At 52.7% G+C, this 26,787-nt stretch overlaps 1 protein-coding gene and 1 long non-coding RNA gene across 4 annotated transcripts in view; one reads left to right on the top strand and one right to left on the bottom strand.

The window, feature by feature from the left end:
• The window catches only part of TBX5 (T-box transcription factor 5), a 42,547-nt gene extending 23,617 nt beyond the window's left edge, over window positions 1-18,930 (bottom strand). Inside the window, exons 1-6 of one of the 3 annotated variants that reach the window (XM_030026751.2) lie at window positions 18,805-18,930; window positions 13,631-13,806; window positions 11,776-11,870; window positions 8,939-9,058; window positions 8,131-8,278; window positions 5,910-6,062 (exon numbers count right to left, since the gene is read on the bottom strand). In XM_030026751.2, the coding sequence (XP_029882611.1) occupies window positions 5,910-6,062; window positions 8,131-8,278; window positions 8,939-9,058; window positions 11,776-11,870; window positions 13,631-13,777 (663 nt within the window). In that variant the 5' untranslated portion in view covers window positions 13,778-13,806; window positions 18,805-18,930. Of the gene's footprint in view, window positions 1-5,909; window positions 6,063-8,130; window positions 8,279-8,938; window positions 9,059-11,775; window positions 11,871-13,630; window positions 13,923-16,241; window positions 16,869-18,804 lie in introns of those variants that run through there. The other 2 variants (XM_030026750.2, XM_030026749.1) reach the window with 2 other exon arrangements.
• On the top strand, window positions 17,655-24,879 carry LOC115346597. The gene is made up of 4 exons (XR_003925175.1): window positions 17,655-18,019; window positions 19,443-19,552; window positions 20,019-20,129; window positions 24,736-24,879. It is a non-coding gene; the product is annotated as an uncharacterized LOC115346597 (long non-coding RNA).
• Window positions 24,880-26,787: the final 1,908 nt, after the last annotated feature.

The raw sequence follows: 26,787 nt of genomic DNA on the forward strand, positions 1-26,787 counted from the left end.
ATAAAACTTAGCTTTGCGTCTAGTTAGGTCAAGGAAAGATGTGCTTTTTTTTTTTTTTTTTTTTTTGCACAATCATGTATTTATATGAGTATTTGTATCTACAGGCTCATGAATATTATTATGGCCAGGGACAAAACTACCGCTTAGTATTACTTTTTGTCAAGCACTTGCCATAATAAGATTTTTTTCAATTGCTTCTAACTTCACAAAACTTTGTTAGGGCTGCAATGTTCCACAGCAGATATATGCCCTGGGCTGCATTTTATTTACTTATTTTGCTATCAACCAAACTGGTCCCACTTTTTTTTTTTTGAGCACTTCAGCTAAGGGAAAACACGCTACCCTGACCCTCTTGGGCTCTTCTGGAGGCACTTCTGAAACCATCCTAAAGGCTGGGCATTCTGGAAAGGGACTTCACGTTCTGCTAGGGATGGGGATCCTTAGTTTCTGAGCTCTCTTCTTGTGAACATCTGCCCCATTTGGACAACTTAAAAGCCTGAACGGGGAAAAAAAATCACCATTTAGGTCGCCCCATTTAGTGATGAAGAGGTCGAGGTGATCACCCTTGAGCTGAGCACACATGGACCTCTCCGTGCTGTGGGGATACGTGCTGTCCCTGCCCCGCAGGTGACCGCGGTCCTGCTCAGCGTGGCAGAGATGGGCCAGGACCATCCCTACGACCGCTGCAGCCGGCTGTGCTGGGAGCAACTCTGAGGCTGGGCTCGAGGCTGGAAAGCACAGAGCCTTTTTCTTCTGCACTCTCACATACCCCAGGTGGAAACCAAGGCGGCGTGGAGGAGGAAGCCAAACCGGAGAAGTAGGAAGGAAAGAAAAAGGTGAAGACAAGGTGCCCGCTGAGACTACGTACGGCTGGCTGGGCCAAACAGAGGAGCTGGATGGGGAGCTGGGACTCGGAGCCCGAGGGAAAGGCCAGGGGAAGGGGGGGCTGCTGGCAGAGGGGAGAAGATGCTGAACCCAGAAGCCAGTGAAGGAAATGGGAGGGACTGAGAGCCAGTAGCTGGTCAGAGGTACTGGTGTGAGACAGAGGGGCTCATTGAGGAGGCTGTTGGCTGAACTGGGAGGCAAGAATGGAGGATGGGAAGAGACAGACCTCGCACAGTGTTGGGCTGCGGGGGGAAAGAGGTGGGTTGGGAGGCAGGAGCGAGGCAGGAGAGAGGTAGGGTGTCTTTGCAGGGCTTGGGGAGGGGGTCTGGATTGAGGACCAAAAGGGGTCGGGGGCTCGAGGCTGGCTGAGCACCCTGTCCCGGGACTGGCAGGGACAAGACTGAGAACAAAGGGGCAGAGGGAGACAGGACTGGTTCAGACACAGGTTATGAAGGACACAAGACCTCTTGAGGGAAGCACTCTCCCACCAAAGCCTGGAACAGGACTAAGCAATTGAGGGTAGAGATGCAAGGAGCCCTGGAGGGGGTCAGTGAGGGGAGAAGAGCTCAGTGTGGTCCCCAAGCGACCAAGGGCTGCACAGAAGCCACCAGTCCTGGCGATGAAGAGGAGATACATGGTCTCACCTCGCTTAACTCCAGGGAGTCCTGCCTCTCTCAGCACGTGGGGGACCCCCCTTCGGAGAAGAGCTTGCCTCGAGTAAGGAGAGGGGCTGCCCCTTCTTGCCACAGAGGTGGGAAGACGTGGGGCCAAAGGCCCCACGCTGGGGAGGGAGAGTTTTGGGGACACAGCCCTGCAGGGCTGCTTCAGGGGACTGGACAGGGTCCACCCTCTGCACGGAGGCACTCCATGGGATGCCAGCTGGGCCACCACATTGGTAGCCTCTACCGAAGTGATGGAGGTGGCTACCTGCAACCAAAGACAAGGAGAACTGAGCTCTCAGGGCAAAACATCCCGAGCTCAAGGACCTGCCAGCCTCCGGCACCAGCTGCTCCTACACAACCCTGCAAGATGCCCTCGACAGGGTGGCAAAAAGCCACATGTTCGGAGGAGAGCCGCACAGGCAGCTCTCCAAAATTTGACAGGATGGAGCACCAGTTGACTTGGCCAACTCAACAGCCCTCTTTTAGTACAGGGGTCTTTCTTGGGATGGTCAGAAAGCCCACCAGCGTGTTTCTCTATGCCCACTGGCTATCTGGGAGTGCATCAGATTAGTCTTCAGCCAGGCCCTCCCCTGGTCCTCTGCTTTGCTATGGTGCATATAGCATTTCTGGGTGCCTATAGCATCCCACCTGGGGCTAATGTTTCCTTAAAAGAATTTGGGCTACCAAGAATGTTAAATGACATAGGAAAAAAAAAAAAAAATCAGCATAAAACCGGATATCCTGAGGGGGGAAAACCAATATAAAGCCCAAGTCCAGCTAACGGGGAAAGTAGGTTGTAAAAATTAATGAGAATAATTGTTGTGAATTCTTGCTTTTGAAAGAACCCTCATGAGGGCAGAACCTTAATTATTTCTGTCTATTAGGGTTCATTTCCTGGTCCTAAGCAGAGAGCTAGTACCTAATAAATACGAGCTAGTAACACAATGATTTAAGCTACAGCAAAATAGTACTTAACTGCAGGGGAAGTTAATATTTGGGAATCAACCTGATTGCAAGCACCCATTGTGTAAATGGCAAGGAAATGAAATGTGCATGTGACCTATTTTAACACCTCAATATTTCTGGGGTATTTTTTCAGGGTTGCAGAGAGGGGGGAGGTGGTCAACCGAGCTGCTGACAACCACACTGAAAACTTTACCAAAACTTTCTTCGTAGCTTAAGCCTCCTTTTGGGGAGTAGGGCTGGGGAGGGGGAGATCCCAGTGTGCTTAAATATCTTTTCAGGCTGTCTAAAATATCAGGGGAAATAAGCACAAGCCCTACATTGGGACTGCAGCTGTGCTATTGAAATAAATTGACGGATCTGAAATCAGGCAGGTATTTCTATAAGCTGTGTAAGCATAGACTCAAATGCATTTGTGGCCGAGTCATACAATTAATACTGTAATATAATTCACCTTTAACATAGGTCTGGAAACCTAAAATACGTGCACGTATAAATTTGTGTGTATATATGCACGTGTGCGTAAAATACACGGGTGTATAAAAACTATGCGTAAAATATGTTGGTGTACGCAAACTCCGTGTGGTTGCGCGAATAGGAAAGTTTGCACAAAGGATGCGCTACAGGTGATGGGTGGAAGCGAGAGATGGCCGTAAATGGGAAAAAACAGGTAGCGCGCTGACAAAGAGACGTGGGGATGGACGAGCAGACCCTCCTTGGGGAGCTCGACGCAGACAGACCCAGACCAGTGGGACCGCGATCGTTTGTGGCAACAGGAAACGCAGTCTGCATTGCAACACGAAAATACGCTTTGCCAAGCAACATCTCAGCTGTGAAAGCTGAACTCGGGTTTCTGCCTGTGGAGAAGACCCCACTTGCCACTCGACTCAGCTGAAGGATGTCATCCCTTGCGCCGAGCCAGCATCTGCAACAGCATCAGCTGCACGCCGCCTCAGCCCCAGTGTTATCCTCCATCTGCACTGGGGCAAGCTACAAATTTTATTCCCTTCCCTGGAGGGAGATGCCATTTAGGGTAGATCATTCTCTGGTTTATTTTTATGGCTCTATCTTTCTCAATTGGGTCTTTATCTTGGGGCTACAGCCACTCGTTATTTGTTCCCCCAATGATTCAGTGCAGCGAGAAGAGGAATGCGTGTGTTGGGGGGAGGGATGTAAGTGTATGTAAAATGTGTAGGGGGGTGTGTAAAATATGTAGTGGTGTCTGTGTGCGAGTGCATGTGTCTGCTGGGATGCAAGCACGTGTGTGTCTGTAGGGATTCATGCATTTGTCAGTGCGTATGTTTTGACAGACACGGATACGCAGATGTCATTTCTTATCAACCAGATGTTGTTGATTTACAATCAAATATTCCTGCTCCTCCTAATATGGCAGTTTTCCCAAACTACTGTAGTTACATGTTTCTGCTTTGCTTTTGTTTTATTTGCATGATAATTTCTCTTTCTATAAAACAGTCCTATTTTTCTTCAAAGGAAAGCAGTTAAATTCAGGTCTGTTTTCTCATAGGGAAATGCCTTTAAAGCAAGCAGTGTGTCCTGTTTTATTAACTCCCAGTTCTATTAATATTATATTCTTTCTCCGAATCCATCAAGCAGAAGTTAAACTTGATTTTATAGCATCCACAGCGGAGTTATAATTTAAGGCATAATTTGGCGAGGACTCAATTTGGATTCAGTTTGCTTGTCCTGGTCGTGCCAACAGCTCCTATTTTAAAGGGCAGGGAAGTATTTTCTTTTCTCCCTAGTTACGGTGAAACACTCTTTCTTCTCCAGTCTACCTCTGCTCTCTGCACCTCCCTTGCTAACTGATGGACGGAGGAAACACAATCATTTCGCGCAGGTTTAGGAGCTTCCTACTTACATCCCCAGGAAAGCATCCGGGATTTATCCGGGGTGTTAAATGACCTTTCTCCATTTGAAAAACAATGATTTCACCCTGTCAAGTGCAAAGGAGCCATCCTACCTGCCCGTAAGTACAAGTACAAGCTTGTAGTAATTGCTTTCTATGCGACTGGGGGAGGAATTTGCTTTCTTTCCGAAGGAAAATTGGCTCTTCATGGGGCTCTGCCCTAGAGAGGGTCTGCGGGCAGCAGCGAGGGGCAGTTGGCAAAAGGCATCCCTAATACATCTGCTGAGAACTACCCCAGCCCTGTGCCTTCCTCCTCCTCCTCCTCCCTGGCTGGGTGGGGAAGCCCAAAAGCCGAGCAGGGGAAGAAGAGGGGGCAGCAGCCCCACAGCGGGGTCCCCCCCGGGGAGGCAGAGCAGAGGGGGACAGCGGTCGTGTCCACCCAGCGACACCCCAAGAAAAACCTTATTTGATTTTAATTTTTTTTTTTTTTTTTTTTTTTGCTTTTGCTTGGGCAGACGGGGAGCTGATTTCAGGCGTAGAGCCTCCCTTTCCTTCCAGGGCCTTCTCGCTGCCAACCCCGCAGCCCCCCACCGACCTCCCCGCAAGGCCGCCCGCGGAGCGGCCGAGGAAGGAGCCCTTTCCCAAACAAAGGGCCGGAGCCCCGCCAGCCCGGGTTATCAGCGGCCCGGCCACGGAGGGGAGAGCCGGGCTCCCTTCGCCAGATTACAAGTCTTTGACCGATGGCGGGGAGGGGAGAAGATAAAGCCAACTTCCTCGGTTGGTCGTCTCCTCTTTGAGCAAACCATCCTGTTGAGCTAATTCCCCTTCGGCTCGCCCTAAGCCCCGTCTTTAGATGCTTTTTATGTGTGGCCAGGAATAACAGAGGGGATGGGATGGGTGTGTGGTGAGAGGAAAGGGGAAGAAGGGGAAAGGAGAAGGGGCAGGGGGGGGAAAGAAGGGGAGTGGGAAAGGAAAAGGGGGAGAAGAAGGCAGGGGAAAAGAGATGGGGAAAAAAGGAGAAGGGAAAAAAGACAAGGAAGAAAAGCGGGGGGAAGGGAGAAAAGGGGGGAAAGGGAGAAAAGGGGGGAAAGGAGAAAAGGGGGGAAAGGAGAAAAGGGGGGAAAGGAGAAAAGGGGGGAAAGGGAGAAAAGGGGGGAAGGGAGAAAAGGGGGGAAGGGAGAAAAGGGGGGAAGGGAGAAAAGGGAGGAAGAGGGAGAGAGGGGAGAAAAGGGGGGAAAAGGGGGGGAAGGGAGAAAAGGGGGGGAAGGGAGAAAAGGGGGGGAAGGCAGAAAAGGGGGGGAGGCAGAAAAGGGGGGAAGGGAGAAAAGGGGGGGAGGCAGAAAAGGGGAGGGGAGGGAGAATGAGAAGGGGCAAAAGGAGAGGGAGAAGGGGCGGGGAGGGAAAGGGGGGGGGGGGAAAGAAGGGGGAAAGAGAAGCAGGGGAGCCGAGGCCCGCAGGAATTGCGGCGGGAGAAGGGAGAGAGCAGAGCGGGGATGAGGTTTGCCGGTGCGAGGGCCAGCCCAGCCCCTCACCTTGTGGTTTTGGTAGGAGGTGACGGCGATGAAGGCTGTCTCCGGGAAGACGTGGGTGCAGAAGGCCGTGTTCTTGGAGCCAAAGCCGTTGTTCTCATCCGCTTTCACGATGTGGAGCCGGGGCTGGTATTTGTGCATGGAGTTCAGGATGATCTGGGCAAGGGAAGAAGGAGAGGATATCCCATGGGAATGGAGGGGGCACAGCGTGGCAAATCCCCCCCCCACTGCCCGGGGAGAGGAGGAAGAGGAGGAGAGGGGTCCGCAGCTTCTCCCATCCCCTTCCCCAAAGTCTTCACCCTTTTCAGGGCTCCCCCAGAAGGGCTGATTTAGGTACTAGGGTGCCGGGACATATCTCTCAAGAACCCCCCCACACCCCCCCAAACTAAGGAGCCTGTCAGGGCTGGGTGATCCAGTGCACCACCACGACACGGGCACCTTTGTGTCATCCCCCCCCCCAAGGAGGGCAAAGAGGCAAGAAGGGGGGAGGGAAGCAGAGGGATGGAGGGATTTTGTGCGTGTCCCCCCCACCAGCCACCCGCAGAGGATGGGAGAGGAGAGTGGTGGGGAAGGGGAAGATGGAACGCGCTGTATTCAAGATAAAAAGCGGTCCCTGCTCGGTACCGGGTTAATCTCGGGGGAAGGTGGCCGGGGGGGGACGACACGGGCGGCGGGGGGCCGTTCGGTCACGATAATGACTGCCGGACCCTGGCGACAGCGAGCCGCAGCGCGCCCCGCCGCCGCCTCCCCCGTCCCGGGGGTTTAAGCAAATTGCTTTGACATCCAGGAAAGTCGTAGACATCAACGGTGAACGATCTAATGGGGTTTAATTTCATTACAGCGACTCTAATTGAGAGACTCCTGGTGCAGCTCCTCCTCTGAAGTCCCTTATTGTCCCCTCAGCGCCTTCGGTTTGTTTAGAAGGACTTTTCCCCAGAGCCGCCTGGTCGCAGCGGGGGATGCTTGGCCCCGTCCCCATGTGTCCCACCCCCACCCCGAGACTGGTCCCCAAAAACCAGCCCTGGGGATGGGAGAGGTCCCCCCCCTCGGCCGCGCTGCTGCGGAGTTCCCGCTCTCCCTTTCCTCTTCCCGATGGGGGAGCGGGGAAGGACCTGATCCCTGGAAAGCTGTGCTTGCGACCCAGCTCAAGGCAAAAATAAAGTAAAATAAAAATTCTAAGAAGAAAAAAAAAAAAAAAAAAGGCCAAAGAAATCAACCCCCCAACTGGAGGGGGAAAGGACCGCTCGTAAAAAGATGCTCGGCGTTGGGGTGGGCTGGGGGCTTGTCTGGCAGCTCTCCCCGGCAGCCTTCCCCCCCCTCGCTTCTTAACGACCACATGTGCGAGGATTTAATAGCACAAGATTTATCATTAAAAAGCGAAGGGGAGCGAAAAAAAAAAAAAAATTGGGAAAAAAAAAAGAAACTGAAGTGTTGAAACAAGACTGGAGAAAAATATGCTCTTGGAAAGGGATGGCGGGATCTGGATTCACATACCCGCTTAAGTAATTATATATATATATTTTTATAGATATATATATTATTCATACATGCTCATATATATTTGCTCATAGGAACACGCATCTTTGGAGACCTTCGAAGGAGGGCTGTTTCTGGCTGCAGAATTCACACAAGCTTTCACGGCCCCACGAGTCTAGCAAAGACCTTTTTATGTCCAAGAAGCTCTAGTGGGATTTCAATTTTTTTTTATTGTCTTTAATTATTGTTGCATTTTTTTTGGATCGAGGGATCCACGTGGGTTTAGGTCCTATTTCCTCGAATAGCTACGCCCAATTGATTTTACCTGTTAGCTAAATTCACAGAGGCAGCGAGCAGATTTTAACGCTCCAAGACTCTCCATGAGGTTAAAACCAGGTAGCTAAATACTCAATTAAGCCGGGCGTGTTTCACCCACTCGTGGACTCCAGTCCCCGGGGTCTGTAATCCATTCCCACTCAGTGCTGCGAAATAGCTCGGGTTTAAGGTTTATGCTTCCATTTTGGGGGGGGGTCCTTCATTGGGGTTCACCCTATCCTCCCAGGGAAGCAAACAACACCCCACCAACACAACGGATTTGGGGTGGGTGACATTGCCATGACCTTAGCGGCGCTGGCAGTGGTGGGGAAGACCACGCGTGGACACGCCATGGGAGAGAGCCGTGGGCACGCGTGGGGTCCCCGGTAGCCCTCCGTGGGCACGGTGCCGTTCTCCTACCCCTGGTACTTACATGTCCAAAGGGGTCGAGGTGGTTGTTGGTGAGTTTGAGTTTTTGGAAGGAAACCAGCTGCCTCATCCAGTGGGCACCGGTGGCCGGGGAATCGGGGTGCACGTACAGCCGCCCGGGCATGGCCGGCTCTGCCTTCCCCGTCACGGACCTGCGTGGGGACAGAGGCACTGAGCTCCGGGGTGGGGGGGTCTCTCCCGTGGGCTCCTGCTCCCCCCCCCCACCCATCCCCTCCCGTGGGGGTCTCTCCCACTCGGGTATCCCCGTACGCGGGGCCGGACAGTCACGCCGTGCTTAGGGAGAAAAGGCATTTACAACCACTCCTCGGGGAATTAATTGAGCTCTTTGGCACCTTTCCCGTCGGAGATGGCTCTCGCTGTTTTCCCGTTTAACCCCATCCTCCCCCCCCCCCCCTCCAATTACCGGCACCCAAGCCAGGAGCAAAGGACGGACCGTGTACCAATCCTCAAATATTATCCTGCCCGGAGATCTTCCCTTTCTTAATATAATTAAACTATCAGCTCCACAATAGCCAGTAATCTCATCGTCAAACAGGATTACAGTTATCATTAGCTAATTGCGACAGACTTTTCTCCTTTTTTTGGATGCATTTCTCTCCCAAGGAGTGTGGGAGCATCCCCAGAGGCTCAGGTGAAGCCCCTGCAGCCCAAGATCTCTCCTTTGCAGGGAAAAAAAGGAGGATGAGCCGCTGATTCAAGGGTATTCCCCAACCTGTGCTACCCAGGTTTGGCCAGCCCAGAAAGCCCGACACAGAGTTCCCCTCCCTCCCCTTTCCCCCACCCGTGCATACCATTTATTATCTGCAAATTTGTATCTGTGGTCATCCGCTGGTACAATATCCATCAACAGTATGTACTTAGTTTTTGGATTAAGTCCAGTGACCTTCACTTTGTAACTGGGGAACATACGCCTATTAAAAAAAAAAAAGTACATAAGTATAAAAGCGGAGAAGGGAAAGTCTTCCAAGGTGGTTTCGTGTGTGTGTGTTTGCGAGAAGGAAACGGGGGGGGGATCACTTAACAAAAGGGCAACACCACACTCTCAGATGGACCTTCCCAAAAGGCTCGGGCAGAGGATGGGTGCACCCTTCTCCTGGGATGCGGGAGATATTTGGGTGCCACTGGCTACAGCCCCAGGTCCCAGCTGAAGCGAAGCAGGCGATTTATCAAGGCAGAATCATAATTACGAGGCTGGCAGGGTTATTTATTCACCTAGTCTTGTGCCTGATCGTCTAGTCGTATTTTTGTTAATTATTTGTTTCACCAAGACTTCGACTCTCTCTTCTTTGAACAAACCTGATCGTGAGAACTTTTGGAAGCAAGTTACTTCCCTCTCTACATAAGCCACTGGAACAGGAGGGGAGATTTGCCAAAAAAAAAAAAGTTTAAAAATATATATTTCTATAAATATTTGTATTTAAAATACATATATTTCAATCACCCCCCACGTGTCTTAACGGCTCTGTGTGCCCATATTAAAAAAAAAAAAAAAAAAAAAAGCCCTACACGCCCTCAGGTGTAACACGAAATCTGTGTGCAGCCGTACACTCGTACAAAGACATCAGCAAACACACCTGACAAATACTTGGAAACACTCGGATACACACTGAAGACAGGGGCTTTTCGAAATATTTTCCATTACTGCAAGGCAGGGACTTAAAACACTGATGTTATTTTAGTTTGAGCTTTCCAAATATTTAAAAATAAAGCAGATGAAAATATATCCCTGGACTTAAAACACGCATAAACAAAAACCCCACACCTCTAAAAATACTGCACTCTCCTCCGAGGCTCGGGCTCTTATCTCTGCGATAGGGCATCTGGGCTGGGGTTTAATTCAGTTCTAAAAAGCTGGGGAGAGAGGGGAAGTTACCACCGAAGAAAGCGAGGATTTAACTTTAACGTTTTAAGGGAGAAGAATTCCACCTGAAGAATTATCTGTAACTCCATCGAAAACACCTGACCAGCAAGAACACGGACTTCTCCAACAATAAACATGGGGAATTATATAAATAAGGAAACCTATCCCGCATCTTCCCTAAAGCCCCCGCACTGTAAATGTCTATTTTACTGCTCTCCAGATGAGCTTTCTGTCCACCGCGATATTTGTTTGAAATTTCTGCAAGGTGGTTTATGTCTCTCTCCGTCCGCTGCTTTTTTTTTTCCCTCCTGTGAACTCGGTTTTTTCGGGAGGTCCCTCCGCTCGCCCAGCCCGTGTCCCGGCATCGGGTTGGGGGGGCGGTCAGGGGACCCCGGCCCCCAGCAGCTTCTCCCCATACATTTCTCCCCTCGCTTTGCACCACATCCCCTTGGACACAAGACCCTTCTTTAAAACCGATTTTTCCAGCAGCAGCGAGGTTCAAGGGGAAGGCAAGCCGGGAGACAGATCTATTCACTAAAACTTTATACAACCAGCTCTCTATTTTATTTTTTTTTCCCTCCCTCTTCAGGCAAATTTTGGAAGACCACAACAAATACCAGATGACAGAGCAAAATGAAAGTTTGACTTTACATTGTTTATTGTGCCCTCGCAATGTAAAGCTACTACTATTTATATGCGTGGAGGGTTTTTTCCCCCCTTCCTCCGAGGATTTTAATTTAAAAGCACAACGAAAAGAGCCTCTCTCGGGCTGCCCCCAGTTTGCCGATGGGACTGGAGAGACTATTTTACTGGGTCTCGCTGGCTTAAGCACTCTTCGATTTAACAGTCCTCTGACGCATTAATATTAAGGGTAACGTTAAGTCGCCTCAGACGCCCTCAAATATACACGCATGCACATACAAATATCTATGGATAAGGTTTATGAAGCCAGTCATGGAATCGATTACGCGCAGTCCCAATAAAGTTGGATTTGCAAGGCTGTATATTTTTCTATACACCCACGCAGACAAACACATACATATAGAAATGCGTATCTGGACACAGTTAGTTCCGCATGCTATTTATTTGCGGACACATCTATGCATCTAAACAGCTTTGCTATCAGTATATAAACAGTAGCTTAAGACCACATATACTTTTAAACGGGGTGCCGTGGGTGTTCTGGATATATTGGCCTCAGTGCGCGCAAAGTAAATGAGAAAGTTCTGTAAACAGCGTAAGGCATTGCAAAATCGTAGAAGGGCCGAGCTGCTCCTTTAATTAAAAATAATAATAATAATAAAGTCGCCCAGCGAGCTGCTCTAAACAAGGTTAGCTTTTGGCCAAGTGGTTGCAACTCGCGTTCGCCTGGAAAGTTTCCAAAGGCCTGAAATTGGGATTAACGATCCAACTGTTCTGGTTAAGAAAGAAGCCAGAAGAAACAATTTCTTCTGAATATATCCTCGCAGGGAGGGCTTTCCGCCCGCCCGCCCTGCCGGGGCATCGCCGGGCAGGGCTCGGGGGGTGCTCCCGGGGCCGTGGGGCACACAGACACACACACACACCCCCGGGGGGGTCTCGCACACGAGAGACGTGACCGTACCGATGGCAGGGAAAACGGGGCTGCGGCTGCCGACCCGCACCCCCACCCACGCGGCTGTGCGAACACGCGTGCTCCCTTCCCTCCCGTGGGCAATCCCCCCCCCAGACACGCACAAACGAAGGCAGATTCAGCCACGCAGGGCCCCCTTGCCCCCCCCCCCTTACCTCCCGGCCTTTGTTATGATCATCTCCGTCCCCACTTCGTGAAATTTCAGCCACAGCTCCCGTTCGTGCAAGAACACTTTTATCCCCTCCATACCCTGCGAGGGAGGAAGGCACAAACCATCAGGCCCCAGCGGTGCGGGGAAAATCCCTCCGGGGGCGGCCGGGCTCCCCCCCCCGCCCCGCTCCCGGCGGGAAGCTCGGAGGGAAAAAGACCGGGCGATGGGAGCCGGAGCTCGGGGCATTCCTGGGAAAATCCAGCCGCTTGTGCGTTTACAAAGCCGAGGAGAAGGAGATTTCAAGCTGGACCCCGGTGATGCTGGGGGGGGGGGGGGGGCTAGAGGCAGGATCCTGCGGGCCTCGGTGCTCCCGGGAAGGGGAGAAGAGAGCAGGGAGCACCCGGAGCCGGCTCCGGCCGGAGAAATACCCCAGCGCTTTGGCCCAGCTGCTCTGCGAAGCCAGCCGGAGAAGATTTACACCCCTCCCGTGAGTGATTTACACCCGCCGGCTCCGTTTCTGCAGGCTGGGGCGGCGTGGGGTGTCATCCCTGCTCCCCTCGCCCGCTCATTTTATTCCCCCCCCAGCCCACACGGGCTGGCAGCGGGGCTTGGTACCGCGGGGACAATACATCCCTCCACCGTGGGGTGGGAGGCACAGTGGACACCCCCCTTCTCCCCCCCCCAAGCCAAGCACGTAGTCCCCCCACTGAAAATGGGGTCGAAGCACCCAGCCAAACATTTCGGGGGTGGGTTTTCAAATATACACGGGGACCCCACATCCCAGGGCAAGCCCGGGGTCCCCGTGCCCCCACCGGCCCTCCTGCCCGCACCCCCGTGGGCGGCATCCACAGCGGGTGGAGGTTTCCCCCCGAGGGTTTACCTGCCAGGGGATAAACGGGGCTCTCCGGAGGGGCTCGGCAGCCGCTGAAAGCGAAGCGATCTCCGTGGAAAAGCCCCTCTCCCCGCCTTTCGGCGCCCCCCCCCCGGGATGCCCCGAGCCGGCTGGGACCGAGCACCGGGGGGACGGCTCCCAGCACCGCCCGGCCCGGGCGGGGAAGGCCCCGGCGGCAGGGAAGGAGAAGCCGAGATGGTGGCGGGGGGGGGGGGGTCCCCGGCTCGCTGCCGCCGAGGCCTGCTCTCCTCGGAGGTCCGCCGGGAGCTGCGGCCGGCGAGTCTCGCGTGGGAGCCCACGCGTGTCCCGGTAACACGCGACGCTCCCCGGGGGCGGGGGACGAGGGCTGACGGAGGGTGACAGCCCCCGGTGTGCCTGGACCCCCGGATCGCTACAGGGGTGCCCACGCGTGACACCCCCGACCTGTCCTCCGGGCCCATTGCGTGGGTGCGGGCAGAGTTGCGAGTGCACGAGTGGGGCTGTACCTGCGCGTGCATGCGTACGCCCGGGTGTACAAGGGGTGCGTATATACGTGTATGTTTATATCTTATACAAATACGCGCAGGCAGAGCAAACACATACACGCGCACGCGGCTGTCTGTGTGTTCGCGTGTGCATTTGTACAGTCATGCGTGGACACCGGTGGGTGCGCGCCTGCCGCTGCACGAGCGGGTGCCGCGCTCCGGTATTTTGGGTGCTTTTCCGTGCGTGCTCCTCCACACACCCCGATATTCACCCGTGCGCTTCCCTGCGGGTCTAGCGCTTGAACACAACCCCAAATAACATTAAAGCAGGATGAGGCCCACAATCAGGTGAGACTTTTCCCTCCCGTGGGGCCTAAAACAACTCATCGGCCGCCCAGAGCTGCAGCAGCTACCCAGCTGAGCTGATATTTGGGGGGAAAAAAGGCAAAGAAAAGGGGGGAAAAAAGAGCGAGGGGGAAAGAAAGAGGAGCTTGGGTCCTTACCTGCTGGGTGAAGGCTGCTTGGGGCGAGGTGGGGGACTTGCTGGTGGCCCCCAGCTGAGTGTCCTGCTTGGCTTCAGCCTGGAGCTCTTTGGCCTCCGAGTCAGCCGGCGTGGTCGGGAGCCCAAAGCCTTCCTCGCTATCCGCCATGTTACGAGCTTCCTTCGCTGAATCCCCCACTGCAGGCACACATCGGGGAGAGAGCAGAGATAAGAGACGCATAAGTCAATGCTGACGTTTAATAAAATATATATATATACACACATATGCAATGGGGAGCAAGCCGGAGCGCTAGGCAGGGTTGCCCGACAAACCCGCGCTGCCCGCAACTCACTTCCAGCTGCCCGGGGAGGGAACAAGGCCCTTTAACTTTGGGAGAGGGAGAAATAAAGACTTTTATTTATTATCGCAGCCCGCAAGGGATGATAGGATTTGGGGGGGGGTAGAGAGGGGGAGGGAGGGGAAGGGGGAGGCGGTATTATTAAATACATCTTTTGGAAAAGGTAAACAGCGTATTTTAGGTCTGTCTGGCAGGACACGGGGAGCAAGGCACAGGGGGGGCCGTGGACCGGCCAACTCATCACACAAGTGACTCTGGAGGTCGGGGGTCGGGGGGGGGGGCAGAGCTTCCCCCGAGCCTTGAACACCTCCGATTCCCCCAGGCTCGCTGCGGCCGAGGGGCCTGAAAGCCCTCACTTTCCTCCCAGGGAAGTGGGAGCTTTCACCCCACACCAGTTTCAACCAGGCAAATGCCACCGACACGCAAGGCCCTTTATATAACCCCATTTTCAAAGAAAATTCAACTTCTTGCACCCCTATGGAAAAAAAAAAAAAAAAAAAGCCTTTTCTCCCCCCATCCCGGATAGTTACAAGTAAAGCGAAGGATGGACGAGATAATGAAAATATAAAAGTGCAAATAAATCAATTGGTCGAGACACTGTGCAAGGTAACGCGCACTCGGGCTGGTGAACGGGGGGTGGAATTGGGGCTGAAGTGAACTAAGCCATAACATTTAGAATAAAACTGCACCAGCAGAAAAAAACGAGCTTAAAAAATACACCGTTTACATCTGATGCGAGTAACCACAGTAAGTTTTAAAAGTAGTATTCTGACGTAGCTTTAAAGGCTCTATCAGGAATGGTAAAAGTTTCAAAGCAGGGGGGAAAAAAGATAAAAGCAATTGAATTATCTGTTAGTTTTTTGTTCTTAAGAAGTTTAGAGTTTTAGTAGCTTTAAAAAAATATCTCTTGCATGTTTCAAAGAAGGGGATTCACTTTTGAAAGGCCAACCATATGGAGGCAATATTGTTTTTAAGTACACGAGAATGTTCTCCTTCTCCCTGCAACAATATTTAAAAGCCGTTTAAAAAAAAAAAAGAAGAAGAAGAAGAAGAAAAAGGCAATTCTCCTTTAAACGCCAAAGAAAATTGGGAGTGGAAAGGAGGGGGATGAAAATGATCTTCCCTGCTAGTGGTGGGTAATACATACATATAGGTATATATAATTTACAAGGACAAAAAGCGAAGGGACTCCGGGTCCACAGCTCTGGAGCTAAAGATCATGTACCGAAACGGCCCGCGCCCCGCTCCCTCCCTTCCCAAACGCTCTCTTCCCACCGCACACCAGCCAGACGCCTAGCAATAAGTGACTGAAGGGCGAAGCAAAACCGCTACGTGCGCGGAAAGTGCGCGGAAAGTGCGCGGAGGGGAGCGGAGCCGAGGGCTGCCGCGGGAGCCGCTGCCCCGGGCCCGGGCACAGCCCGCGGGGGCAGAGCCGCAGCTCCAGGGACCATTTAAGGCTTTTCTCTTCCCCTCCTCCTTTTTTTTTTTTTTTTTTTTCCCCCTGGACTGTTGTGTTTGGGTTTGTTGTTTTTTTTTTCCTTCTTGCTGCAGCTTGGGAAGTGCCGGTTATCCATTTTTTAATCGATTTCCCTCCAGCTTGGAGCTATTATTCCCCCTGAGCTGGCAAAGTTAGGGGGGAGGGCGAGGGGAAAAAAAAAGATAATAAAGCATGTTTATTAAAACAAAGAGGGACCCAGCTATGGCAGCGCAGGGCAGCCTGGCTCCAGCGAGCCTCCCCGATGCTCTCCGCGTCGAGCCATAATTAAGCAGATATAAAAATAATAATAATAATAATAAAAAGGGAGGGGTGACGGCAAAAAACAACCCAACAACTAAGAGCAATTGGCGATCCGTGGCTTCTAATTTTTTTTTTTTTTCCCCTTTAAAGAGCTTCTGAGAAGAAATGGAGCTTGACAGAACCAGGCCGCGGTGGCTGTATGAAAAATGCATCTTGCGTTGCTAAAGTAGCACCAAGTGGGTTTGCAGGAGGACAAAAAATAAGGAGGGGGGGGGGGAGAAAAAAAAATAATAACCACCCTCTGCTTTTGTTCGAGCTTCTCCCCGGCCCCCCCCAGCCCCACACACCGCCTGGGGAGAGCAGCCCCCCCCTTCCCCTGCACCCCACGTCTCCCGAGGCCTCGCAGCTCCTCGGCAAAGACAATTTGTGTCTAACAATGCCCCCAGCCAGCCACTTTCGCTCTCCCTCGGTCACACACAACGCACACACAGATTACAGACACCGACGGACATACATGGCAATGGAAGAGCTGTTACCTTGCTTGTTGAATTCCATGCAATCAATGCATCTCCATATATATAATGTATGTGTATATTTTCCCCCTTTGCAATGGGAATTACAATGGGATCAGGCTTCTCGTGTGCATATTTCCTTTTATTTATTTATTTGCGGATCAGCATGTGAAAACCCAGCCTGGAAGAAAAAAATCTATCCAATGCAAGCCTGCTTGCCTGCTTCTCGCTCGCTCTCGCTCTCTCTCCTGCTCTCTCCAAACACTTCCAGGTTGTCAGACGCACTAGAAAGGATCCTGAGACCAAGATAAAGCCCCCACCCCCACCCCTTTCTCAGCCTGATCTGGAAGATACAGTTTTCCCCACCCCGCTCTTTCTACTCGCCACCGAAAAAAATAAAAGAAAAAAAAATAATAATAGTAATAAAAAAAGAGGGAGAGGACGAAAGAGAAGAAAAAGAAAACAGCACCCTCTTGGAAAAAAAAAAGAAAAAAAAAGAAGGGGAAAAAAAAAAAGTTTCGGCCGGGCTGGCAGCCGCCGCTCCTCCGGGCAGGTTCGCGGCGCTGCCGCCGTGGCGGCGCGGAGCCGGGCGCGGAGCGCGGCGGAGAGGAGCGCGGAGGTGACGTGGGCTCGTCCAGCTCCGTTCGCCAAGTGCCGGGACCCACTGCCCAACCAGCTGGGATCCTGCTCCGGAGAGACTCACTCTCACACAGCCCTCCCTCCCGCCCCCCCCCCCCCCAAACCTCCTTTTCCAGCCTATTTTTCTGGCCGGCAAACAAGAACAAGGCACAAAGACAATCATCAAACTCCCCAGCAACCCTCCCCCCCCCCCTTACCTCCTTCCCCGCTCCCTCCCTCCCTCCTCCATCCATCTCTCCCAACCAAAGAGAAAATTCAGCGCCTGGGAATATCCCCCACCCCTCCCCTCCCTCACCCCTTTAAAAAAATCGCTGGCTCCGCTAACCTCGCACCACCCCCGGCCCCCCCCGCCCTCAAAGGCAGCCTAGAGGTGTGGATTTAAACCCAGCTCTATATTTGCTAGTGCTCACAGAGGCCTTTTGGGGGGGGGGGGGGGATAAGGGGGAATCCCCCCTAAATGGACTTGCCTCATGGGTATAACCTGGGGGGAAAAAAAATAAGAAAGGGATGAAACGCGGCGGAGCGGGTCTGAAACCCAGCGAAGGTGGACCCCAGGGTGCGTGCGTGGGGTTGTGGCCCTTGTCCCCGCTGCTGGAGACATCCAAGAGCCTTCCCCCGCCTTTCCCCATCCTCTTCCTCAGCCCGGCCGGCGGCTCGGCTGCCCCGTGGCCCCCGCCGGCACGGCCGAGGGCCGCAGCCCCCCGGAGCTCTTTGCAGTGCTCAAATAATCAAACCGTCAGCGAGGAGCGGGGATGTAGGGTTTATCTGCATCTTCCTCCGCTCCCTCTCGCTCCCTTTTTTTTTTTTTTTTTTTTTTAATGTATTATTTGGAGGGTAAAGTTGAATAGGTCAGCGCAGGGTAAACAGCCTCCCTGTCGCATTCTGCAGGCTGAAGAGAACCAGATTGGCGAGGCGGATTTTTGATAAGACTCGGAATAAATGGCATGGTTTAGATCTGCTCTGCCCACCCTCCTCCTCCTCCTGCCCCCACCCTCTTCTCGGCGGTGTGTCCCGTCCCCGTCGCCCCCCCCCCCCCCCAAATCCTTCACTCTTTTCTGCCTCTCGGTCATTTCTTTTGCATTTCGCGGAAGTTTTCAGCAAATCCACCCTCGCTCCCAGCTCTCGCAGGGCGCGATAACACCGGAGCCCTCTGAAAGTTTGAGGTGAGGAAGGGAAAAGTCTGGGGGTGAGCGGCTATTGGGGAGGGGGGGGCCTGGGGGGGTGTAGTTTGGCATCTCCCAAACCCTTTCCATGTGCACGCCACTTCAAACAGCTACTCGAGAAGAAACAGCCAACAGTAAACGGTTGCAAATAAGAATAATAAAATAACTGCACTTGTAGCCGCAGAGAATAAGCCAGAGAACGCTACTTAAACAAACAGAACAAAGCTTGTCCCATATTTCATTATTTTTAGAGGGGAAAGGAGCCGTGGAGCCCTTCCAAACACAAATAAACGAGCGAGCAAACCGGGCGGTTCTTCCCCCGCGGGGAAGGCGGGCGGCAGCGGGACCGGCCCCGGCTCCGGCCTTGGGGCGAGCGGGCAGCTCCGGCAAAGCCCTTCCCGGGAGCTGCTCTGAAAGGTGCAAATCGAGGAGGGGGAACAAAAAAAAATAGAAAAAAAAAAAGGGAAAAAAAATAAAGCAGGCGATGATCAGGCTGCGGGAAAGCCCGGGCCAGGACCGCCGTGCGCGGCCGCGGTGGCTGCAGCCGCCCCGCACCGCACTTGTGCGGGGGGGAGCATCCCCCGAGGCATTCAAGCTCGCCCGAAAGAAACGGGTTTTTCCCTTAAAAAAGGAAATGAAAGCAGCGAGGAGAAAGGTTTCTCGCAGCTGCTAGCGAGAGAGAACACGAGCTTCCCTCCCCTCGGCGGATAGAAAGGCAAAAGTGAAAATCTCTGAAGTTTGGAAGAGCGAACCCGAGCACGGCCGCTGCCTGGGAAAACACTCACCTCTCCAATGCCAAACTAGCTCTCAAACACCTTGAAGACAAGTTGAAAACGATGCAAATAAATCGAATTTATTTCCGTCTGCAGGTTGGGGGGGGGGGGTGAAGAAAGAGGGGGGAAAAAAAAAAAAAAAGCAGCTGGGAAAAGGACGGCAAGACCAGGCTCTCTACGACTGTAATGTCAAGGCAAAGGAGCCTTCCAGCTAGAAGCCGATTTGTGGTCTCAGACAAATTAAATATTACTGTTTATTACCAGCCATACTCCAATAAAATAAAGAGAGTTCAAGGCGATAGCTGCTATCTCACGAGCTTTGCTCCTATAGGACACGGAGACGTCACCAACCACGCAACTGGCCTATTCTGTCATGGTTGACTGCAGCAGTAATGGAAGGTTAATTTGTATTATTCTCCTCTTTTTAAAGCTCTATCAGTGAGATTCCTGCTTTTTTTTCCCCAATGAAATCCATTCGGTGCAATGCAAAATACAGGGAGGCTGTGTGTGTGCAACCTCCATATAGAGGATGCGTGTGTGGATAGATACCCATAAATATATATATTCACACACCGAGACATACAATGCATATGGATATATGCGGGTGTGAGGAGGTATATATCACGTATGACTATGTATCACCCAAGCAGGCACGGAGTCGCTGGAAACTCGAGGAAAACCCGCTCTTTCTTGGAATGGAAAAGGGGGAAACCAGTAGCAAAGCTCCCCCTTCACCAGGAGCAGCCCAGTTAATCCAACGGTATTGGTATTATTCAGCTTAATTTTTTTTTTTTAAATAATGCTATTAGAGCGAGCAGGAAACTTGTCAAATGAATGCTCAGGCGCCTCTGAAAGCAAGCACGCTGGGCTATATATAGTAAATGATAACCTGGTTATTTGCACAGATTCAAGTGTGCTTCGGGAACCAATTATTTGCTCTGATTAAAAAAAAAAAAAAAAGAAAGAAAGTAGTAAATCGAGGCGATTATTTGCCAAATGAGATTGACAAGGGAAGAAAAAAAACCAAACGCACCCAAAACCCCCAAAATCCCTCCAAGTGCAGTCAGTGGCTGCAGAGAAGCCGCCGGCGCTTCCCTGTGTCCTAGCTCTCCCTTAACCTGGAGGGATTTTGGGATGCACTCGCGGCCACCACAGAAAGATTTCAAAAAAAAAAAAAAAAAAAAAAAAAAAAAAAAAAGATGCTAAAACGTTGTTTCCTCCAACAGAAAAAGAGGGGAGGAGGAGGAAGAGGAGGAGGAGAAATAGGGAGAAAGAAAATAAAGAGCAACACCTAAGGAAGAGCAAGAAGTTCCTGCAGGAGCTGGACACTGCCGAGGGTGAGTGTTCCCAGGCAGGGACCCCCAGCCCGGCTCCGGCCGGCAAAATCCTGCCTGGATTTACCCGATTTCCCCAGGCTGGGCTCTCCCCACCGACACCAAGCTCTGCAGACCCCCGCGGGAAGCCAGGCCCTTAGCAAAAAACACCAGCAAGGATGGGGGGAAAAAAAAAAAAATAAAAATAAAAGGGTGTCGGGGGGGAACACCTCCCGTCCCGATTTGCCCCAGTGCAGCACTGGATCCTGCCGCGCTCCTCAGCTCGGGGTCCCCCCAAATAACCGGGATGGGGGGAAAAACTCCACGGAGGATCATTTTCCCGCGGGGAGCCAGGCTGGCACTGCCTGCCCAGAGGTGCAGGATTAGGACCTTCCTGCTGAAGGCTTACCCCAAATCAGAAATAAAAGCCTCTCCCCGCATCCCCCCAAGCCCCCTAAGGTCCCCACCCGAGGTGGCTGCAGCCGGGGGACGGGGAACCGCTTCCCCCCACCCGCCGGCCTCGCTCCGGATCCGGCCCGGGAACCGTTCGCTCTCGGCCTCCGGAGCCGAGCTCAGAACCACCGGGGTCCTGCTGCTGGGCCCCAAACACCGCCTGGGATAGGGGAGAGAGGAGCAGGAGGAAAGCTAGCACACGTATTTATGCAGATATAGATATATTTATATATGTAAGTATAGGTGTGCATACTTATATGAGTCTGGACACACACACAGTTTGCAAACGCACGCACATGATGCCTTCTCCTTGCTCAAGTGTTTAAGGAAATTATCTATTTTTGGACTGAACGTGCAACATAAACGCACAAGTTTTTAGATACTCGTGAATATACGTGTCTTTACATATGTGTATATATACACAGGCACACACGCACATCACAAAATCGTATGTGTGTGGATCTACGGATAACGAGATCGCTGTGCACACTCGCACAACAGCATCCATGCAAGTGCAAGCCATCCGTGCCCCATCCATCATACATACACGTGAATATTTATTTATATTTCACCTATGGTTTACACACAGGTTTTGGGTGTGCGCAAGCATCCATCTGCCCCCCCCATCCTCCGCTCAGCTCGGTGTGAGTGCCTGCAAATCCATGCACAACCAAAACCCGGGCGAGTGAATAAATGTGTGCATACCGCCTATACACTGTACTCCATATATATATATATATATATATATAAAAGCTCCCACATGCATAGAAATACCACAGCGTCCATCAGCAGCCACGGACCCAAACACCCACACCGTGGGTACTTACCTACGTGGGTGTGGGGGTGCGTGGCTAGGCGGGGGGGGGGGTCCCCAGCCCTCTGCAGCCCCCCCGAGCTCGATCCCTGTTGCTCAGCTCCTCGCCGCAGTCAGGAGCGCAGGATCAGGCCCGCGCAGCCCACTCCCCGCCGCCCATCCCTGGGGCCTCAGGTCGCGGGGAGCCCCCGTTTTTGGGGGCCGCATGGCCGGAGCCCGGCGCAACCCCTCTGTCCTCCTGCTACCTTTGGAGGGTGTCACTCGCCCTCGAGGTTTCTCCTCTCGGATTTTACCCTGGAGAGGTGGAGGGAGGGAGGGAGCGGGGGGGGGGGATGGCCGGGGTGCTGGCTTGCAGTGGGGTCGAGGTGTCAGCAGTAAGAAATAGTGCCGAGCGTGAACTCTCCCCCCTCGCACCCCCCCCCCACCCCTGTACACCCTTTAAAATCACTTCTTGGGTCGGCTTAACCAAACCGAAAAGCCTTTCGCCTTCCGCCCGCAGCCTGCGGCTCCCCGGCAGCCACCCTGCCCAGGGACGGGGCAGCGCGCCGCTGGCCGCCCCCGGCTTATAAAACATATATACTTGGGCATTTGGGGCTTTCTAACTCTCTCTTTTTTTTTTTTTTCTTTTTTCCCCGAGAGATTTAGCTCCCCCATAGCACGTATATTTCCCCCTCCCCCCTTTCCATTTTTAGGTAATTTACTTCCCCTCGCCGACCCGTTCTCTCTTCTTTTATTTCTAACTCCCTTTTGTTGGCCGCATACACGCTTTGGCGAAATACACACCTGGGAGAAAACAAATATTTAAAATAATCATCCCCTCTGGAAGCATTTTGGTCCATTCACTTGTTTTGTTTTGGTTTTTTTTTTTCCCCCTAAATTACTGGGGCAGTGACTGACTGCATTGATTTGAGGGTTTATCAGCAAGACGTTTGTGTCAAAGGAACGCCAATACAGCTCTCCTCGTGTCAGTATTTCCATTACAAAACCCTGCATTTAGTGGTCTAGAATTTGTATGCTTAGACGAGCCTTCGGGGCTACATACCTGGGTCGAGCTTTTTTTCTTTCTTTTTTTTTTTTTTTTTCAATTACAGGTGAACAGCATTTTGCTTTTAAAGTTTGTGGTTTCGGGTCCTTTTTTTCCCGCCCTTCTGGCTACTTCAAAAAAAAAAAAAAAAAGTTTGCAATTAAAAACCATTCCCCCCTCCCTTCAGCCCATTAATTTCGCAGGCGAACTCCAGGCTTTAAAACGGTGACAAAAATGAAAAATAAAGAGCCGGGCAAAGGCAGGGCTGCAGAGCCTCGCGTGGCGCGGGCGCAGCGCTGTCCTTCGGAGCCTCCCACGCGTGCCCGTGGGATGGAGATCCCTTTTCTCTCTCAGATGGCAAGCGGGGAAGGGGCGAAAGAGTCCCAAAGTCAAGCTAGGAGCATCCCCGAAGCAAAAGGGATCCCTTCTCTCTTCCCTTTCTGCCTCCAAAAAAGCATCTCCCCCGGAATTAACCGCAGCACGGGGGAGCCGGGGCTCGGCCCCCGCCCCAAATTTTCCTGTGGGCACAGGGGCAAGGGGAAATTAAGCTGTATTTCTCTTTCAGGGAGCCAGTCCGGGTGATTTTTTTGGGCACAGGGTGCCCGTCGGCTCCCCCTCCCCGATCAATGACCGATGTTCCCGATGGAGAGGGGCGCGTTATCGATGCCGGAATAGAAAAGCTAATCTGCTCTTGCCAAACAGGGTGTCAATCAGGGCGTTATCTCGGCCCGAAGGAGAAAATAAAAGGAGATAAGGCCTTCCCTCTGGCCCTGGGAAGAAAGCTAATGGGGGCAAAAAGGGGAAAGTCTTCAGCGCCCCGTGCCTTTCCCTGAAAGTGATCTTGTAATGACCTTGAAGGGGGAGCCGGGGGGGGGGCTGGGATGGATCGGTCGGGGTGGGGAAAGGAGCCAGTCGCTGAAAAAAAGGCCACAAAAACGACACCTGTAATTGTTCCTTCCTTCCCCCCCCGGCGGGCAGGACCGTCTCCCGGCCCCGCTTGCACCCCGGCTCCCCCGGGGACCCAAGCCCTTAGCGGGGGGGGGGGCAGCCCGGGGCACCCACACAGCTCCCTCATCCCGGCAAACTTTCTTCCTCCCTCATTTTTCTTTCTGCCTTCCCTCTTTCCCAATCCATCTCGCCGCCTTTCTTCTTTTTTTCCCCTTTTTTTCCCCCGGTTCTCTTGCTTTCTCCTGCCCTAAATAATGCAGAGCCAAAGCACAGCCGAACCCGGCCGATCTATTATGACCGTATTATCCTTTATATCCACAGGACACACACAAATTTCGTGAGCCGGAGATGCTCCCAGGGAGGCGGGGAGGGCGGCTGCGGCCTCCCCCCCCCCAGCCCCGCTCCGCAGACGGGAACCGCGTTAACCCGGCTTCGTGCGGGTGTCACGGGAATCCAAAACACCATCTTTTATCCGCGCGGGGAAAATACAGATTATATGAGTCACCTAAACAGCTCCCGAGACCTTTTTTTGTTGTTGTTGTCTTCAGCAAACGTTAAGTGAAAAAAAAAAAAACTCCATGGGAGGAAGAAAAAAGGAAAAAAAGAGCGTTTTTCCCCCGATAGGGACTTGCCCCTTGTACCACGGCTGGATGAGGCCACAAGCTGTGAATCTTAGGGCCCTACGCGCTACCCCGGCTGCGCTGCGCGGCCGCGGGTGGTTCCGCGGGAACCAACGCAGAAGAGAAATCGATTTCCGAGGGGCAGGGACCCACGGGCGTGTGGGGAAATACCAGCAATATTTGCGAGCTGTGGGTCTCCCCTGTGCACTGCTGCCCGCAGCGCAGGGGCTCTAATTCTGAGGGTTGCAGGTAGCTTTCCCGGTGTGTTTTTCCACACAAACAGAGGTAGAGAACGGGGCTGGATATTTGGGTGCGAATAGATGCTGGTGTTGGCACTCGGTTTGGTGAACCGATTTTCTATAAGCCCAGAAGAATATATAGATACACATCATCTATATATATCATCTATATACATCATCTATATATACATCATCATAGACTTATACCTGTTCCACGTATATTAAGCGTTCACGCAGGATACGTGCTTGTCTGTTTTGGTCCAGGTGTAGAAGTGGTTGTGGGCACAGAAAAACCTGCTTTCGTGCATTTGAGAAAATATTAGGAGCTCATTTCGTGCCTGACTGTTTTGGTGGTTTTTGTTTTTTGGGGGTTTTGTTTTGTTTTGTTTTTGAGACAGATATGCGTGTTTACCTGCTCCTGTGCGTGTCTGCAGGCTGCCAGCACAGGGGCTCTGGGTGAACGCCTTTGCGAGCATTTTTTGGGTACCGTACGCTTAGAAATCGTTCATTTCCAACGAATAATTCCTTTTAGGGGAAAGAAGCGCTCAAATCTCAGCGCAAAACCTTCCACCGGTGGAGCCCGGACAGGACCTGCCGAGCCGAGCCCGGTTCCCCCCCCCCCGGCTGCTGGGCTCAGGAGCCGCCAACCTCCCCGCTCCGGGGGCCAGAGTAGCCGCCGTTCAAGACAATGCCTATTTTCTGTCATTAATAACTCGTTTCTTAAAAAAAAAAAAAAAAAAAATCTCGTTTGGATCCAAGATTGTTTTTTATGATTCAGTTGGACAAGACGGAACACATGTTAGTTTAAGCAGGTTCATGAAATAGCTGTAAATCAAATAAAGTTTACGAGTTTAGCAGGAAATACTGAAAAGATGAAGAAAAAAAAAAAATCCGCCGAGGCAGAGACCAGCAGGCTAAAATAGTTGGTGGAGTTTTGTCCTGCTCTGTGTTTCTCTCTGTTCTCTTGTGCATCTTGCCGATTAAAGGCCTCGAGACCCCGTGTTGGCGCCAAGTGGCATGTTATTAATCAGTTATCCCTAGGTTCAGTCCACATAAGAGAGAAATTTAATCACCAGAAACCAGACCCGACATAAAAGAGAAATCTAAAATCAATTCCCGCCCGTCGTCCCCCCCCTTTCCCCACCTCCAAAGCGATCAGAACGAGCAGAAGCAATCAAGAACTCGCTCCCTCTCCCTCTTAATTGCAGTGGGAGAACTGCAAACTTCTCGGAGCTTTACCCCGAAGAGCATTTGGAAATGGAAAAAAAAATTTTAAAAAAGAAAGAAAGAAAAAAAAGGACCCGCCACCACAATGTAACGCAACAAGTTTGTCCTTGATCTCGCTATAAAAACGTGATGGGGGAGAAATATCCCAGGTGGAGCCTTTTATAATGGGGGTGTGTGTGGAAATCCCATTTATCGCTGTTAAAATGATCTTTGAAGGTTCCCAGGGTAAGGGCTCGTTGCGGAGGGGTCCCCCCACCCCAGATACCGGTCGGGGTATCCAGACCCCCGGCCTCTGCCTTCTTCCCCCAGCCCAGGTCCCACGCGGGAACAGGAATGCTGGGGGGGGGGGTATCTCTCCCAAAAAGTGTGTGTGACCCCCCACGGGAGCTGAGCGCTTCCTTGGGGCACTTCCCAACCCACCAGCAGTGCCCCCCTCCTTTCCTCCAAGGCGTTTTGAGTGAAAATACCCAGGTTTGGGTTAGGCCGCGTGGGTAAGAGCAGAAATCCTCAGCCTTTCTCGTTGTCTCCGTGACAGGGCAGCGGGGAAGATCCCCTCCTCCGGGAAGGGACCGGTGGTGACAGCAGGGGAGAAGGGACCAAAAAATCCCATTCCCTCCCCAAAAAACCTACTTGAAACCCGGGGCAAGTGGAGGGCAGCCGCGGGAGGCACCCGGCCTCGGCCCCGCAGCTTCCACGCGTGTTTTGCGTGGGAGTCCACACACACGCCGGGTTTTCTCCCGGCTGCCGGGCATGGCTGGGGGGGGGGGGGGGTCGCGGTTGTCCCTCGGCTGCTGCTCAGAGCCGTGAAGGGCACCCGAGGGAGGCAGGCGGCCACCCTGGGGGCTATATTTGGAAAAGAATTTGGAAACCCTTCCAGCAAATCTATGCGAAAGGTACCGGCCCGATGGGAGAGGCTGCCCCGGGGGCTGCCCCTTCCCCTGAGCGGCCCCCCCCCCGCCCCACGGGCCACCCCGGTGGCAGCGTCCCGCTCCCCACCCGCGCGTTTATTCCTCGAAAGAGAAACGACGCAAGAAAAACTCCGGTGTAAACCTTTGCCTGCCCAAGCCCGAAGAGAGCCACTGCACCCTCGTGTACCCCCACCCACGATAGCCAAGATTTAGCCCCCCCCGTGGATTAAGGCTTCGTGGAGAGGGGCTAACTTTGTGCCAGCCAGATTTGCGTGTTCCGCCTTAAAAAAAAAGTTAGCAGGGGGGTGTGCTGTGGGCCTGGACCTCGGGGGGGGGCGAGGGAGAGCCCCACACCTGAGCAAACCCGCTTGGGGTATTTTAACGAAAACCGTGGGTTTCCCCGCATTTTTCTCTCCCCCAACACCCCCTCAAAAACCTAGAAAGCATTG

The sequence above is a fragment of the Aquila chrysaetos genome, chromosome 9, assembly GCF_900496995.4.
Source record: "Aquila chrysaetos chrysaetos chromosome 9, bAquChr1.4, whole genome shotgun sequence".
NCBI lineage: Eukaryota > Metazoa > Chordata > Aves > Accipitriformes > Accipitridae > Aquila > Aquila chrysaetos.